General features: G+C 40.5%; 1 protein-coding gene across 22 annotated transcripts in view; it reads left to right on the forward strand.

Annotated features, from left to right (window-relative positions):
- Window positions 1–18,250, forward strand: part of CCDC171 (coiled-coil domain containing 171) — a 262,059-nt gene that overhangs the window by 145,616 nt on the left and 98,193 nt on the right. For all 22 annotated transcript variants that reach the window (XR_012668627.1, XM_075128797.1, XM_075128798.1 and 19 more), the window contains 2 exons: window positions 1,452–1,597; window positions 2,906–2,960. Coding sequence is in view for 21 of the 22 variants with exons in the window: in XM_075128797.1 (XP_074984898.1) it covers window positions 1,452–1,597; window positions 2,906–2,960 (201 nt within the window). In the remaining variant the exon portion in view is untranslated. The remainder of the gene's footprint in view (window positions 1–1,451; window positions 1,598–2,905; window positions 2,961–18,250) is intronic.

Here is an 18,250-nt window from a genome sequence, read left to right on the forward strand (position 1 = left end):
ACAACTTAATATCAGGTGACAGTCAGGAGAGTTCTCCAAGTAATTAGAGTTGAGCATTGGGGGAACAATTAGGAGCAGAGTTATTAAACTTGATTTATCCTATTCTCTCCTGAACAGTTTCTCGGATATCTGAACATCACACTTTCACAATCTACCCTGGTTGAGAAATTAGTGGCTCACCTGCTGCTTATCATTGTTGCCTTGCTGCCTTGAGGCACACCCTCTAGGTTTCAGTCACTCAGCTGAAAATATTAGAGTCCGTAAAGTTTATCAAGGGTTTTAATTAGATCAATCTGAAGAAAGGGGAAAAAAGGCTTAGCAGCTCTTCCTTTAAAGCAGTATAAACGGTGTTCAAACAATTTAAAAGGTTTGACTTTAATCCACAATGGCAAGGAATTTCAAGCAAAAGGCTGAAACTTTTGTCTTTAAATCACCCATTGTGCCTAAGCATGGGAGCTTTTGTGGCAAATACAATTGGTGAATGTTTGAAGGCCTCTGCAAATTGTTCCCCAACTGTTTAAAATAATAAAGCAACCGAGCGTTAAGAGCTTTCACTTTGCCATGTTTATTTGCACATTGTCACCTGTTAGTAAAGGTTGTACATGATGGTACCACCTGTCACGATCAGGACTAGCTGCCCCTTTGTCCCTCTTATGGTCTCTTCTGAGTGCACCTCTTGAGCCTTCACCTCTCCCAGGAAGAATCCTGCCATTCTGCCACTCTTAGACTGGACCCAAGGGTATAGTACCCTTTGTACCAGCTGTGATTACTCAGCAGGTTTAAATGGGTTTGGCTACTACCCTTTGGGAGTTGTGACCAGCAGTGAATACATTTACCCAAAACAGCCTTTTTAAAACAAAATATCATCTATCTTACCTAAAGACTGAAGCCTATCTTACCTAAAACACTCTAACCTCTGAACTCTGGGGGGGGGGTCAATGGGGGTTCTGGGGGGGGGGTTGGATGGTTCTTTATTTTTATGTTGGACTCTCTCCTTTCTGTTGATTTCCGTGAGGTGGGTAATACTGATCAACATTTAAACGAACAATACTTTGCATTTTTCTTTTTCTTTTATCCGTAAATTGCTTTAGTATGAAGTATTTTTACTTAATATTTATTTGGGTTTTTTAAAAAGATGATATTCCTGATATTTTCATGTGCCCAGAATATGGTGTCTAAGTATTGTACCTGTAGCATCTGTCTTCAATTCAGCAGATCATTTTGTCTGTTTATAAAACATTTATAAATGTATGATGCACTAAAAAAATTAGATTTCTGTAGTGTTGGTAAATAAATAATACTTTTGGTAGAAAAATTGTAAAACCTTGGTTTGTAATGGCCCAAATCTACTTCACAGTCAGTCTGTATTCCTCTTTGTTTAATAGCCTATGGCATAAATTGAAGTTAATTATCAGGGCTGACAAGTAACTCTGCTTTCTGTCTGCTGGCAGAGTCTCTCGGAGGCAAAGATGGAGCTGAGAAGAAAAGATCAATCTCTGCGTCAGCTCAATAAACATCTTACCCAGCTGGAGCAGGACAAGCGTCGACTGGAAGAGAGCATCCACGATGCAGAGAGTGCCCTCCGCATGGCAGCAAAGTGAGCACTGGGACCTTAGGGAGATCACTTAAAACAGACAAAAGATCAATTCTTACTTTCATGCGCAGGGTTTTGGCTCTAGATAAAGCAGTGGTAGAAAACAAAAGTACAGTGCTCTCTCTCTCTGAAATTCAGTGATATATCCTCTAAAAAGAAAACTCTTAGTTCAGCCTACTAAGTGTATATTTTATATAATAATCCCAGACAAGTGCTCCACTATCTGTAATAACATGAGTATTTTTGTTTGCCTGTTACAAATCGGAGAATGTATCTTCTTCTTCAAGTAGTGTCCCTATGGGTGCTCCACTTCAGTGCATGTGCACCCCTGCACCTTTGGTGGAAGATTTTCAGTAGCGGTGCCTGTTTGACCTGTGAATGCGCCCTATACATCCTCATGCCCCGTACTGAGGTTATACAGAACTGCGTGGGCGACCTACCCTCAGTTCCTTCTCTACTGTGTTTGGCCTGAGATAAAGTGTTGAGCATGCTCGCTTACTCAAGCCTAGCTTCTAGTGTAGTTAGTGTTAGTTTAGCTTATTAGTAGTTTGTTGGGGTCATTATTTTTCCTTCTTTTTCATTTTCCCCCAATTGAGGGGTTATTCTAGACTTCTGTTTTGGGGTATTCCAGGATCCTGAGGCTTTAAGAGGTGTCTTTCCTATTGGGAAGATACGCGCATCAGTGGTGGACGTTCTCAGTATCTCCACTCTTTAGGAGACGCTCATGTCCCCAGTATGTGTAAGAGCTGCACTTCCTTCAAAAGCAGATCTCGAAAAAACAGGATATCAAATTTGCGTTACTGATGATGGAGCAAGCCCTAAGACTTTGAAAAAAAGATTTGGTATTGAGGACCTCTTTGGACAGCTGTACCGAGCTAGTAAAGGTTCTGCCTCGAAGAGGTCTGTGCCACTGGACCTTGCTATATCCCTGGTACCTATACTATCATCTCTTATCTCTGCATTGATACCGACAGAGTCAGACCCTGGACATTCTCATATCTAGTGATTGGTATCTGTGGCATCAGTGCTGAAGCTGGCCTTCACAGGATCTCATCTAATTCCAGTCTATGTACTTCCGGTACTGCATGAGTTTAGACACTCAAAAGACCTCCTTGTCTCCAATGAGCCAGAATCCCCGTTTCTTTATTTTGGGGGTTAAAAGATCAGGAGGAATCTAAGAATAATACTTTCTGGGTTGTTTAAAAAAATTTATAACATGAAATTGTTAAGATATTGGGATTGGCAGAAAATTAGCCTGTCTTTACTAAAGCCTCTGTTTTACTAAGGCTTAATTTTTTCTTCTTTTAATAGAGATAAAGAATTCATTGCCAGTCATATGAAATCTGTGGAAGCCACCCTACAGAAGGTGATGTATTTAGCACTTTCATCTCAGTTGTATTTGTATTTCAAGTCATGCCAAGCTTTTGGAATTGTTTATTTTCAGGAAGGCTGATGGTGGGAGTGGTTAAAATGGTACAAAGACTTATTCATAATTTTAATTAAAGTATAAAAAGATCTCCCCCTTCAACTCCTTTTGCCTCCAGAAAGCATTCAGAACAGGAGTACTTGTGGCACCTTAGAGACTATAAGGTGCCACAAGTACTCCTGTTCTTTTTGCGGATACAGACTAACACGGCTGCTACTCTGAAACCTGTCAGAAAGCATTCAGTTCAGCAAGCCAAATGTCGTAATATTGTTGTTGACAGGTATGTTCCTTTTATTTTTTTTAATGTGAAAGTTGTTACAAACCCTTCCCCCTGAGTACTCTTTATGCTTGCTAAAGTAAATTAGGATGCTACTGATCATCCCAAACTATGTGTAATTGCTCTTGAATGATCTGTGTATTCACTGAGTGAGGCAGAGGTCATTCAACAAGGGCCCATATCAAGTGGTCATAAAGCGTTTGACTTCTCGTGCTCTACTTTAATCCTTGGTAATCATTAAATAGAATTAGAAAAAAGGGTAAACTCTGATGCACAATCTAAAACATAACAGTGATTTTAAACCACTTTTTAAATTGAATAGCAATCTAAAGTGGACCCTTTGGCTTGTATTATTTTGCTGCATTGCAGTGTCATCTTGAATACCAGCAAGACTGAATGTATTGAGTATATCTCATTTTTTAAAATTACAAATGCTATTGACAGTTTGTGGGTGTTTTTCCTTATGACACAGTGGAAATCAGATATATTTCTACTATCTTAAGATGTTAGTTTTCCTCGTCACAAAATGTAAACCCCAAGGAGCAACATACACCCTTCTTAAAATTTTATTTTTTGAAACAACCAGAATATTCAAAAGCTGCTGTTTACTTATTTTTCATTTAAAATAAATTACTCTCTCCAGAGAGAATTGCCTCTGAATATCTCCAGTCTTGGGAGTTTGTTTCTACACCACAAGACCCAACAACTAGGAAGTGTGCAATGTGCCCATTCTTTCATGGTTCCAAATTTTTGGTGCAGGGTGCATAAGTGATATGCTTTCATATGCCTTCAGTTCTTTTCCTGATGCAATAGAAAACAGGTCTTGGAACCATGGCTTCTCTTTGAGGAGAGAAGTAGCAGTACCTTTTCTTATTTCTTTCCTGTTATGTTAGTTATAGTTGTATACAACTTAGCTAGCAGGTCATTGTGCTTTGCAGCACAGGAGAAAAAGAAGTTAAACTTCTGCTGCTGCTTGACCTCCTAAATTCCTAATTATCAAGTAGTAATAGGTTTCTTCCCCTTCTGGGCCACCTGCCTGATAGAGTAGAAAGAAATCATGGGTGTCCTGATGAAGACTGAGAATCAGTGAGAACGTTACTAGTTTACGATGTATCGGTCACAACAGCAAATCATAGTAATGGCTGTAAATAATTCAAATCTAAGTCCTTTGGCCTGTCCCAGAAAACCCAAGTCAAAGTATTGGACCTATCTCTGGAAGTCTGTGAAATGTAGTAGCCCTCATCACTGTGATGTCTGAACATCTCACAAACATTAATGAATTTATCTGTACAGCATACCCCTGAGGTGTATAAATGTTTATCCCAATTTTGCAGATGAAGAAATGAAGCAGACATAGAATACAAATCAAGCTACAGAAGCAAGCAGTTCTTTTATTCCTGTTATTATCAGGGCACTCAAAAGGGCGTTCTTTTACAAGTAGAGGAAAAATGTGAAATAGCACTAGGGAGAGGTGGTCTCTCTTCTCTGCACATGTCCACCCATCTCTCCTCCAGGGAATGATGCAGGGTTTCAGACCTGGTTTCTCTGTTCAATACACCATTACCTTACCTCTTGATCAAGCAGGACCTTCTAACCCATGGAGATACTAATTGTTTCCAGACACCCACTTATGCAACAGCCACAGATCTGCATGTTCGAAAAATTTTTTTTTGATGCACGGAACAGAAAATCTGTAGAAAATCATGTATCTATGGGCTTGTCTACACTTACCAGAGGATTGACGCTGTGGCGATCAATACATTGGCGGTTGATTTAGCGGGTCTAGTGAAGACCCGCTAAATCGACCACTGATTGCTCTCCCGTCGACTCCTGCACTCTACCTGATCTAGAAGAGTAAAGGGAGTTGACGGGAGAGTGTTTCCCATCGACATTGCATAGCATGGACCTCGCGGTAAGTAAATCTAAGCTACGTTCATTTGAGTTACACTATTCACGTAACTCAAATTGTGTAGCTTAGATCGACTTTTCCCTTTAATATAGACAAGGCCTCAGACACCTAGATTTTCTGCAAGGTGGAGTAGGTGTGGACCTGAGTCCAGTAATGTTGATTTAAGCATGCATGGTTCAGCCATCAAGTGTTCAGTATTCAGGCTCCAAATTGTCACTAATTGATCACTCACAAGGGTTGAACTCGTAGGTCTAGTTTCTGGATGAGCTAGCCTATTTTTCTTAAAGGGGAACTCTTAATAGTTCTGTAGGTACTAATTGAACTTATACCTAATTATTAGGGTTGCCAGGTGTCTGGTTTTTGACCAGAACACCTGGTCGAAAAGGGACCCTGGTGGCTCTGGTCAGCATTGCTGACTGGGCCGTTAAAAGTTTGGTCGGTGGTGCAGCGGGGCTAAGGTAGGCTCCCTACGTGGCTCCAGTTGGCTCCCCAGAAGCAGCAACATGTCCCCCTCGTCTCCTAGGTGGAGGTGTGGCATGGGGGGGCTCCATGTACTGCCCCCACCCCAAGTCCTGGCTCCGCAGCTGCCATTGGCCGGGAACCACAGCCAGTGGGAGCTGTGGGGCCGGTGCCTGTGGGTGGAGGCAATGTGCACCGTGCAGAGCCTCCTGGTCGTGCCTCCACCTCAGAGCCGAGGGAAATGGCGCCTCTTCCGGGGAGCCGCCCAAGGTAATTGCCTTCTGAAGCCCGAACTCCAAACCCCTTCCTGCCCCCTGCCCCAGTCCTGAGCTCCCTTCCACACCCAAATTCGCTTCAGGAACCCACACCCCCTCCCATGCCCCAACCCCTTGCCCCAGCCCAGAGCCCCCTTCCGCACCCTGAACCCCTCATTTCTGGCCCCATCCTGGAGCCTACAGCCCCCATCAGAGCCCTCACTCAACCCCTGCCCCAGCCCAGTGAAAATGATCATGAAAGTGAGGGTGGGGAAGAGTAAGTGACAGAGGGAAGGGGAATGGAGTGAGCGGGGGTGGGGCAGGGACGAAGCCTTGGGGAAGGGTGCGGGGCAAGGGTGTTCGGTTTTGTGCACTTAAAGTTGGCAACCCTACTAATTATACACAGACATCCCTATGTTAAGAGAATGTTGTTATGATTGGAAAGTCAAGCACTCAAAAGTTAGGAAACAACAGAATTAAGGTTTTGGCCCCCTTGTGTATAAGCATTAGGACAGTCTATGTTTACATTGTCACATATTATTTTTCACAGGATTTCTGCCTCTATCAGTATGCAGTTTTGCATTATCCTCACTGTTCACTGTGTGGCCCCATTTCTTATTTTCTGCACACTATTCAGTCCCTGCTCTGAAGATAGAATTATAAATTTCCTCATGGGCTTTTCTATGGCACTCACCACAATAGTACCTTAAAAAAAAAACATGAATTCATTATTACAATGCTCCTCTAAGGTGAGGGGGGGCAGCATTATTATCCCCATTTTACGGATGGGGAGCTGAGGCACAGAGAATAAGGTGTGATGGGGCAAGGCCAGATGGCTATAGAAAAGTAGTGGGAGATAGATATATTAACTCCAGGCTAAACAAATCCCTGGTACCAGGTTAAGTGAAATGGCAGCTGCTCCAGGTCAATTAAGACACCTGGTGCCAATTAAGAACTTTCCAGAAGGCAGGGAAAATGCTAGGTTGATTGGGACACCTGAAGCCAATCGGGGCTGGCTGAAACTAGTTAAAAGCCTCCCAGTTAGTCAGGTGGGGGGGCGCATGTTAGGAGCTGTGGAAGGAAGTTGTGCTGTTGGAGAGGCTGAGTAGTACACACCATATCAGGCACAAGGAAGGAGGCCCTGAGGTAAGGGTGAAGTGGAGCTTGAGGAAGTGAGGGCTGCTGTGGGGGATGTAGCCCAGGGAATTGTACATGTCATGTTTCTAAAAAGTCAGCTACCATAGCTGATACTATTAGGGTCCCTGGGCTGCAGCTCGGAGTAGAGGGTGGGCCTAGGCTCTCCCCCTCCCCATTTGCCCCCTGATTAATCACTGAGACTGGGAGACAACAGAGACTGTGCAAGGAAGGATAACTTCTCCTCACCTCCCTCACTGGCTTATGATGAAAATGGCTCAGTAGGCTGTGACCCTTGTCCCTAGAGAGAGAAGGGTTAAATAGAGGGTCACAGTGAGCCTCTGAGGCTAGCAAAATCCGCCAGGAAACACAGGACCCATGGAGGCAAGGACAGAGCTTTGGCACAAAGGTTAAAAGTTTCCACTAATTTTGGATGCCCAATTTGAGACACCGAGGACCTGATTTTTTTAAAGTACTGAGCATTATACAGCACTTTATATGTTCAAAGCATAGTTCCTGTATGACTCCATTTGCAGCTGTGAATACTCAGGACCTCTGCAAATCAGACCCCAGTTAGTTATCAAGTTAGTTGCAGAACTCCTGGTATCATAGTCCACACAACAGTGAGGAGGGGGCTCTGTTGAAGTGATATACTCTGAAAGATTACTTAGGTGGAAAGTGATCTTTCTTTCTTTCAACAAATCCTAAAATATTAGTATTATTTATATCCGGACAGATAAGCTGGACCTTCCTCTATCCTTCATTTAGATGTTAAGAACCTTTGTCATTTTTGCTGTCAACACATGTTGAAAATTCTTCATACAGAATTTTTGGTTCCTTCTGAACTATAGTTTTTAAATATGCATTGGTGGGCTTTGTTTACTAGATAAATCTATCTTTTAAAAAAATCTAAAATTGTATAATCTGAAAGTCCCCCTGCCCTCCTTCTCCAGGTTAGGAGGTATCTTTTGAGGCTCTGGATAAGTCTGCTTTTATTAGGTTGGTGTTTGGTCTGAAGTGCAGTTTTCTGTTCATCCTCCCAGTGGAAGGCAAATTATTTGGAGGGTCGGGAAATGGGTTAGAGTTTTTGAGCTTTGTGGACTGGTTTCTTTGTGTGGATTATGGTTGGTTGGCTGGCTACTGTTTGTGTCTGTGTTGGTTTACATTTTTAATTATTTGTCAAGGCATCCCGAGTTTGAGGTAGCTGTTCTTTTATGTGTCATACATTGAAATGTTTGTTTTTATTTATACTGGATAACAACTGTCTTGCACGGTTGATTGGAAAATTTATAACAGAATCATCTTTGTTTAATCTAAAATATTAATGGCATATTATACTGTTTGTTTTTTCAATTACATAAAAAACTTTCTTGTGTCCATAATGAGGACTGATCCTTTTTGACTGGAGTGTCACAAGAAAGTGGAAGAGCCAGAGAATTTACACTAAAGTCAATGTTGCCATCTCTCATAAGTTTACTATGTGACTTGTGATATTTGCTGGGTTTTTTTAAACTCCCACTTGTGGACTGGAATCAAGTGAGTTACATGATAATCTTGGGTTTCCTTTAAAAAAAAAAAAAGCAATTTTTTAACCCTCATGCATGTGGAAAAAAGTTTGAAAACATGGCTTGAGTGTACCCCAAACATATGAAAAGCAGAAAGCAAATAAAAAGAAGCTCTTTTTTAAAATCTCATGATTTTAAGCCAACCACATGACTTTAAGGCCTGACTCATAATTTTTGAATGCTTGGGACTGGAAATACTGTAAGACGTTCCATACTGGGAACAAAATAGCATTAACCACAACTGTATTTACAGTGGTCATCTATACCAGGGCATGATTAACCCATTTTTCATTTAAATAAATAAACTATAGGAAAAAATGTGACTAGCACAGTTTTTAAAAAAAAATATTTAACTGCACTGATCAGCAAAATTCTCCTAAACTCTAATTTCAACTTCAATTCATTGGTGTAAAAGTTAATACCAGAGTGAAGTGTATGCTATAATAATCAAGTTTTTCATAGGTTATACTTAACACTTGCTCTTCTCTTCAAATGTAATTGTTCATACTTTTCTTGACAAACTTTTTAAAGAAGTTTGTTTAAAAATCTAACCGTATATTAAAAATTGTATTATGAAAAACTTGAAAAATTCTCAAACATTTCCCACTCAAAAGATCATAAATATTTTAGCATAAATGTGTGTGTTGTATTTAAGTTGACAAACCGTATTTCATTAATACTTTATATATTTCCTAGTAATAGGACATTACTGCACATGCTAAACCTATTCTTTTTACTGACTAACTTTATAAACACAGTACTTGAATTACCAGTTATAATCATAAAACCAGCCAAAGCAATAGCTGAGCTCCAACTCTGCTGAAATCCTCAGCCTTGATTTCACATCTCCTCTCCACGTGACTGTTGTAACTCCCTTCTCTGAGGCCTCTCTAAATCCCGGCTTTCCACACTTCATGTGCACAATCCTGCCATGGCAAATCATCCCAATGAGTCCATTCATGGCCATAAAGTTGTGAACACTACCCCTATACTCTTAACTGTTTTTAACCCAGATGCACCTTGTAAGTTGGTGGTGTTCTGACCCTCATCCAACACCACTTGCTATTGGCAGCGTGGGCTCAAAAACTTGCCCTCTTCTTGATGTTTAGCTTTGTTAATGAATTAACACAAAATAAACAACTCATGCTCAAGCCCAGACCCTAGGTTTCTCTGTCCAGAGAAGCCACTCCTTTAGTCCTGATGGGTTAATGAGCTGCACCTGTCACAGTGAGTTAGCAGAAATCATTTAGCATCTCCCAGCAAGGTTCTTACACCTGTTAACAGAGTAACCCAGCTGCCCTTCCTAAAGTGGCATGTTGAGAACAGTTCAGAGATCAAACACGGGTCACCAGTGTGAACAAGGGAACGCGGGGAGTTAGGATGGAAGCAACTCATCCATATCTATAGAGCAGTTCACAGGTTTAATAAAGTTCTGCTTGTTCAACTTAACCTGCATTCAGCTTCACCCTGTGCTAATGAAACGCTCAGGAGCAATTCTCCTCCCACACCAAAATCCCTTTTTGCATTACATTTTCAATTCATAATCACATTCATACACATTTCTTCTTAAAACAGTCATATTCAAGTGTCTCATGTAAGAACCAAAGGACCGTTGTTGGAACCCCCTGCTCTATACCCATCAACTGTCTTTTTTTCAAAGAAAAAAACTCTCTTGAAAACATCTCTCCTCACCTTGTCCTCTATTCCTAATTTCACTTTCCCTTTGCTAGTTTTTTATTTTAACTTTAACTGTATTTATTTTTATAATGCATATGGGGGATACAATTTGTCTGAAAGAATGGTTAAAAAAAGTAGCAGCTATTTTGTACAACTGGTGTGTATTTTTATGTATATGGAAAGTAGATTAGTTTAAATATTAACAGGATATTTTTTCTTGTGATTCCTTACATTTGTAGTTTAGTGTGTAAAAGTGTACTGTTGTCTAAAGATTAAAGGTCTCTAGATGAGAACTTATAGAGAAGACTAAATGACAAATATATTGGCTTACTGGGCTGTTTCACATAAGCGTAACTGAGAACAAGCTTTGACCCTTCGGCTGTAATAATTTTTTTTAAAAAAATCACTGTTAAAGTTGGGACGCTCGAATTAACCCTTTTTTGTTTTTCTCAGAAAATCAATGCAACTATGTGTGTGCAGGGGTGAGATTCTACTATATGTTTTAATGCTAAATTATTTTTTTGAATATAGAACAATGGGATAGGAGGAGTTGAGGTGGGACTGTGGATAGCTTTAAGAATTACTAATGTGATAGCAAGTCTTGAACCCTCAATGCTAGGCTGCTACCTTGGGTGTAGTCTGTAGTGAAAAATTCATTTACTTTATGGCGGTTGTTTTATGGCCTGTAAGAAATCCAGTTTACAGCAAGGTTTCAATCCAGCTCACAGTGTCCATTTCACTAACACCCATTGCAAGTGACACTCACTGGCATTGTCTGGGTGTACCGAAAGAAGGACAGGAGATACCTGATATGGATTTTAATCAGGCCGCAACTTTGTTATATAGATGTCTGGGACTACCTGGCAGATAAAGTGTACAGTGCAGGCAAATCCATGTTTGTTCAAATCATTACCCGGGGCTTTCACCAGCCCCCCTTCATTTTCCATCCAGGTCCCCCCAGCCAACCCATGGCTTGGACCTTACTATCCACCCCCCTCGTAGGAGGGTTAAGTGGGCTCCCTGCTGTACCAATCATAGGAGTCCCCAACCCTCCCCCCGGACCCCCAATTTGTTCCTTTATCCAGCACCTCCTTTTAAGTACTTTACCAGGCCATTTATCTGGTCACTGGATGCCTTCCCTATGGAGTACCTGCACTGGACATCCAACACAAGGAGGTGCCAGCAATTTGCTTGGCTGCCTCTCCCCAACTCAGTTGGGTTCCCAGACATCTCCCTATGGCCTCTTTTATAGCAGCCCCAATAGGTGAAGCCCCATTCTCCCGAAAGATCACATTGTCCCTTGTACCATGCCAGGATGGTCAATGGGAACCAGCAGCTGGGTTGTCCTTGACCAGGTACCGCAACAACCACCCTTTGCGGTAGGCAGTATAGGTGACCAGCACTCTGGATCCTTAAATTGAAAGAACTCATTAAAAAACAACTTCTTGCATAGCTCAACTGTGTGCCCGGAGCCAAGAATCTCCATGCCACCGACTACATCATATGCCGAGGTTCCATAGAGCCAGCGGCATCTGCTTGGGTTCATTGCTAGCTCCTGGTGCAAGCTCACGAAATCTGTCAAACTGGAAATGAGACAAGGCGTCTGCTATGCGTGGAACAAAGGGCCTTCCCACGGCCAGGGCTTGCACCTTTATAGCCTTCAGACCTCACATTACTGGGGGGTGTGTCAGCGTCACAAAGCTGATCACCGTTCACCCTTTGCAGCGGTCTCTGACCTCATTTCTCCCCTCCCCGGCCATAAAGCACAGCTGCCCTCATTTGGCAAGCCCAGCCAACATTTGCCCCGTTTCAGATATGGTGCAGTCAGTCTCACCAGTTAGACCGAGGATTGACTGGGCCAGAAAACAAAGGCCAACATTTCCAAACTTGAGTGCCTATAGCTAGGCTCCCTAATCTATATTTGGCTTCTAAATAAAAGTGGCCTGATGTTCAGAAGAGCTTCAGCACACCATCTCCCTCTGACTTAAATGAAATCCATGGTGCTTAGCACATCTGGAAATCAGCCACATTATTTAGAAGTCTAAGTATTGATTTGGGTGTCTAATTTTAGGAATTGAAGTTTCAAAATTTTTGCCTTAACTAACTTCACCCCCCAGAGATGGTTCTTTCTGGACAGGGTTGAGAGACACTGGCAGGAAAATGTGGGGAAACAGGAACTGCGACTGTGGGTGCAGTGTCTGTTCTTTACTTCAGTCTCCAGTAATGTTCATCTGACACCTATTGCAAATGAGTGTGCATGTGGAACAAACAAATTACAAAGGAAATAGATTAAATTTTAAAGCTTCCCAATGGCTTTGGAAAGGAATTATAGTAAGAAACAAGCTATCATATTTTGTATCTGTTCATATTAAATACGAAATATTATTTTCTTCTCTTTCCCCTTTCTTCAAATTAGCACCTCTCCCCCTTAATTTTAACATTTTGTAAATTGCTTTTGTTTTCCCTCCCTACTAATCTGTCTGTCTTGATCCTTGTTCCTAAAGATCAGTTGTGCAGGACATACAGGTGTTAGCACAGCTGGTTTGCTGATGACAACTCTGTCCATATAGCTGTCTAGTGTGTCATCATTCATATTGTTCAGTGTCATTCTGACCTAGCCAAGCTAAAAATGGTACTCCAGCTCAAGAGGGATTTAAAAACCTTGACAAACTAAAGATAAGACATTGCAGAATGTCATATCCATGTGCTTAACTGTTTTCAGTTTAGACTTATCTAAATCACCAATTCCAGAGCTTGACTGTCTTCATTCTTTTGGAAGTCTGAAGATTTTTTGTGTAGTTTGCCTTAAGTAAGGAAATATCCTTGTGTGGAGGACTGTGAAATTAGTTAATGCGTTAGCCATTATTTTCTCCAGACATGGGTTCATTTCCAGCCCAAGGTCATTGAAATCTGTTCATAGGGGACATATTATAGTACACAGCCCACAACTACAGCATAGCTTTGGCACAATGGTTAGTGTTTGCTAAAGAGGGTCTGGATCAAATTAACATCTTATCCAACAGAGCATGGATTTTTTGTGGGGTAGTGTGCATTATAATTCTAGTTAAGCACAGGATTGTACTCTTTCACTCTGACAATTAATCCTATGACTTTGCCTAGCTTTTAAAAAAATCCATCAGTTTTATATGAGCCATGTCTCATCACATAACTACTGTTTATCCAGCAATTCATGTTGTTTAAATAATAACTTGTAAGATTTGCTTTAATATTGTATTGTGACTATATATGTGTTTGGAAGAGTAGTTTGTGCATGGCAATAACATGAAAAAGAGCCTCTTAATGTGCATAATATACAGCAATTTTTAACAAGTTTTTCAGTTAAGAAGTTATTTGTTTCCAGATGTTAATTTGGAAATTATGGTGTTCTTTTAACAGATATCAAAGATATCAAATTACTATAATTCTCCTCTGAGTATTGACAGTGGGGCCCCTACTTCAGGGGATATGCATGCACCCTCTATGCCAAGTCAAAAATCTCCAGAAACCAGCCCCTCTTGGAGCTGTGCACACACTCCTTCATTTGAGTGGTTGTGTAAGAAGATAGCATTGTGATAATAAATACCCGAATACCTGTAGCAGTGAGATCGGAACCATCTTCCTCTTTCTCCCTATTGTGTGGCACCATTTCGTCAAGTTAGGATTTCTTGCATTTTAGTGTAGTTTATTTCGTTAGGCTCTGTGCCACTGTGAAGCTTGGCTGGCTCCATTCCCAACACCGGTTCCAATCTGATTAGCTCCCTTTACCTGTTGTTCATCTTCAGCTCCCTGATGGTGATTTAAGATTTAAGAAGTGGAGGCCTGTCATAGGCAGTCCCAGCTGATTGCCTCAGCACCAGCAGCTACCTTATCAGCCTCTGCACACAGAGGTGTTGAGGGAAGTTGCTCAGATCTGTCATAAGGTCTGATCTAATATCTGCATTGAAGAAGCAAATGGAAAAAGGGGGTTGCTGACTGTCTGGGCTTGGAAGATCTGAAGGCTGTATGGCATCAAGGGAAGAGGGAGCACAGCTGATGCAAATAATCTTTCTATTCTCATTCAAATGTGAAGACTCAGAGTAGGCATGAATTCAGGGAGGAGTTTGCACCAAGATGAGTCTGGAAGTCTTAGTGCTGCTGCACAGACAGGAGACTTAGAGTTGCTGAGGATTCCCGTTGTAGACAGTTCTATGCTCCCCACCCCAGTGCGGGGCTGGGGCATGGAAGGGACAGTGTTTGCCTAGCTGGGAGCTTGCCCAGCACAGCAGCTCCCTGGAATTGTCTAACCAGTGGCTCAAGTTAGAGCAGATCTGGAGCTGGTTTGGCCCCCAGCAGCAGTCCGAATTGGAGATGTGTGGAAAGTTGTCATAAAGCACATTTGGAACCTGTGTAGATTCAAACAGAGGATTTTGTACAACCCTAATTCATTATGTGTCTATGGGTGGTTTTTTTTTCTCTCTTGCAGCTTTGGCATCTTCAAGCTGCAGATCTTCCTCAAATGTGAGATTAATTTCTCAAGGTCAATCTCGTTATCAGGGCTGAAGTGCAAAGTTATTTCTGAGGGCTCTCCCCGAAGCTGTCTTTATGTATAGACTATATTAGGACATCATAGATATCTCCTGTGCCATTGGGCTCAGCCTGCTGTGCTGCCAGATTATACTTATGTATTCTTTGCCTGAACCTGATGGGGGTGAAAGGAGTAGTTTTAAGTTGTTGGATGCCAAGTAATTTTGTTGTAAAAGTTACTTAAAATATTTAGTTTGGAGAAACAAGAAATGGTAGGCCAGCTCTGACTGTTTCTCGTACTACCAACTTGGAAGCGTGGCTCTCACTGTTCAGTCATGAGTACTTTTACATGCCTTAGGGGACATCGTCATCAAGACCAAGCGAAAATAATCACAATTATTAACCCTCACTATTTTATTATTAAAGAAAGGAAAAGAAAACATGAAACAACACAAATGATAAACTGACAACGTCTGTTACAATCTCTTCTGTATGTCTCTGTGCTTTTAATAGGGATTATACTCCTAAATGGGAACACCTCTGATGTGTGCGTTTGTCTTGGTAAATTAAGACCTAAGTATATTGTTTCCCCAAATTATTGTGAATGCCAAAGAAAACGTTCATATAAACTTAACTCTGTCCACCGATCCATGTACATGATAATATCCTCGTTAATTGAATGATCACTTGCTATTCCTCAAATAATATATATGTATATTTTCGAACCTTAAATGTATGCATAGAATCTTCTAGTATTGTGTGTATGCTAAATACACATTCAAGTCATTTATAAGCAAGACATACATACGATGAGTAAAGCAATGACTCCATACACAATATAGTATCCACAGTAAATGAAGTGGGCTTGTCCCACACAATGTGCATCTCATTCAGTGCGGACTTTGGGAGATGTGGGCATTCCCCCATGCAGCTAAATTGATTGTATGGTTGTGAATGCTGCTGTTAAGGTTTAGATTTTTTTTTTTAATTTAAATGCCACTTGCTATTTTAAAAAGTGTCAAGAAATGTTTGTTTATATGTCATGTACAGAAGACACGATGTGGTATAACTTTTTTCTTGGCACTTATTTGGAATGACTTGCACAACTCTCTCATTGCTTCCTAACTACTGAGTAACATGAGCATCTCAGTCACACAGATAAGATCTTTACACTAGACCATATTACGGTTTTCTCTCCCTTGATTTGTAGGTATCACGTACAATATGCTATGAAGATCTATACAATTAATTGAAAACAAAATAGAGAACAAAAAGTTTTACAGCACACTGGCATTACTTGTAAACACTGAAGGTGAATTAGTATTTATAAAAGGACTGTTCTGCAGGCCTTATGCAGAGTAGCACTTACACCTGTAAGAAAGTGTTGACGAATCAGGCCAAAAGTAAGGGACTCGAATCTTTAATTTGCCGTATTTACTGAGTGGCACTAAAGCCCACAGACAGACAAGTGCACCTTAACCTTGACTTTAAACACCCTTGAATGTAGTTCTGTGTCTGTCTTGAGCAGGTATTGCTTGTTATATCAGATTGTGTGGTGGGGAGACAAGGGTGTTAGTGATGTAGGTAAATGGGAACTAGGATGCAGCCAAAACTATTTCCACTTGTGACCAGCACAATATTTTAACCACTACTTCTAGACATGAATGATTAGTGCATTAAACTCTGTTTCATCTACACACACAACCTAACTTTTAATTGCATGTTATGTTCTTGGTATTACCTTTGATCTGAATTCATCAGTGCTTTATTGATTTAAAATTGAGTGGGTATAGTATTTTCACTGAGTTTTTCCAACTCTTCCAATTCATTAAAAAGTTAATCAGACTGTCGTAAATCCTTATTTTTCACTGTTTAAAAATGTTTTCATGGTCTGTTGTTTTCATGGAGCTTTATGGATCCATTAAGTTTTAACCCATTTTCCGGCACCATTTTTAAAAAAAAAATCCCAGATCCTGCAAAATTACACATGTACTTAACTTACCCACTCTGTCAGTGGGAATCTTCACAGTACATAAAGTTAAGCATGTCTAAGTCTTAGCAGGATCCACATTTATGACACTGTTTTTTTAGAACCGGAAACCTATCCAAAGTTCCTGCAGCAATCTAGCATAGGTGTATATGAGTATTTTTGCTTTTGAGGTCTCCCTCTCTAAATTCCTTTCCTTGTATAGGATGGTGAAAGCAGTTTTGCACACTGTTAGTCATTGTAATAAATCTATTTGTGTGGACTTTTTTGTTGTTTTTTTAAGGACTCAGTGCTACAGTTCTTTCTCAGGCAAAACCTCCATACTTGTGGTTACACTTACAGATCCAAGTCAGCTGTCATGTGTTTTGTGATACTTTTGCTATGAAACAGTCTATACAAAAATAAATTGTATACTATTTGCTTTTCCTCTGCTGCAGTCTGTGAGTAAAAATATCTTTTGTTTTATACAATTTTGTATCAACACAGTTTATTCCACAATTTTTGTTTTTCTTAACTTAAAGTTTCACTTTGCAAACATTCTACTGACTTCCTCAGAGCAATGAAATAAAACACCTCCTCCTGAGTACAGATCCATCATTCTAGCACTCAAAAAAGTCTTCAAGGTTTAGAAAACAGTTTTTACTTTCAACTTAAAATCTTGAAAGTCAGTGGGATTAGACATAAATGCATAAAATTTTAGCTGTGTGGATCCTTCTACAGAATTGGGGCCATAATGACTTCTCACACCTTGAATGGGTGGTCAATTGAAAGACTGTGCTGACTTTATTGGTGAAGCAGCATAAGGATGTTTGCATCGTATGTGGTCTGTAAATAAATAAGACTTCAGTTTTCTGCATTTCAATTATACCATGACAAATACAATATATACAACTCTCGACTTCTCAAAAGGAAAGCTCTACATATCCTATCTAAGCAAAGCGTCCAAGCGAATTGAAAATAAGATGCATCCTTTTCTATCTAAAAGATTTAAAAAATTATGAAATATTTCAATTGGGAATCTTGGTATCAGGAGCCATACATTTAAGGAACTAATACATTCCTTTCTGATGTTGTGGTGTTAATGATTTACTACATTTTTTAAAAATTGCTTGTTTTATTGTCCAGTGAGTGTCAGGCCCCAGTAGTGAAACACAGCACCTGACACTAATAGGGTTAAAAGGATCTACGCTATGCGTACTATGCTGTGCATTATACCTACATTGCTTGTACATTGTTTCCCCCCCCCCCCCGCCCTCTTTCCCCAGTATTAGCAATCTGCTTTTGTACTTTGACATCAGGGATTTCCCTAGTGAATTTTGTCACAGAAAAAAGAGAATCATCAATATCGCAGTTAAACTTGACTTTCAAAGCTAATAGTATCTCATTTGAGGGCTCAAATTTAATAAATTTTCTTTGATTCTGGGTGAGTTTTTAAACATCAAACAATGAATTGGCCAGGGTGCAG

The sequence above is a fragment of the Caretta caretta genome, chromosome 5 (assembly GCF_965140235.1).
Source record: "Caretta caretta isolate rCarCar2 chromosome 5, rCarCar1.hap1, whole genome shotgun sequence".
Lineage (NCBI taxonomy): Eukaryota > Metazoa > Chordata > Testudines > Cheloniidae > Caretta > Caretta caretta.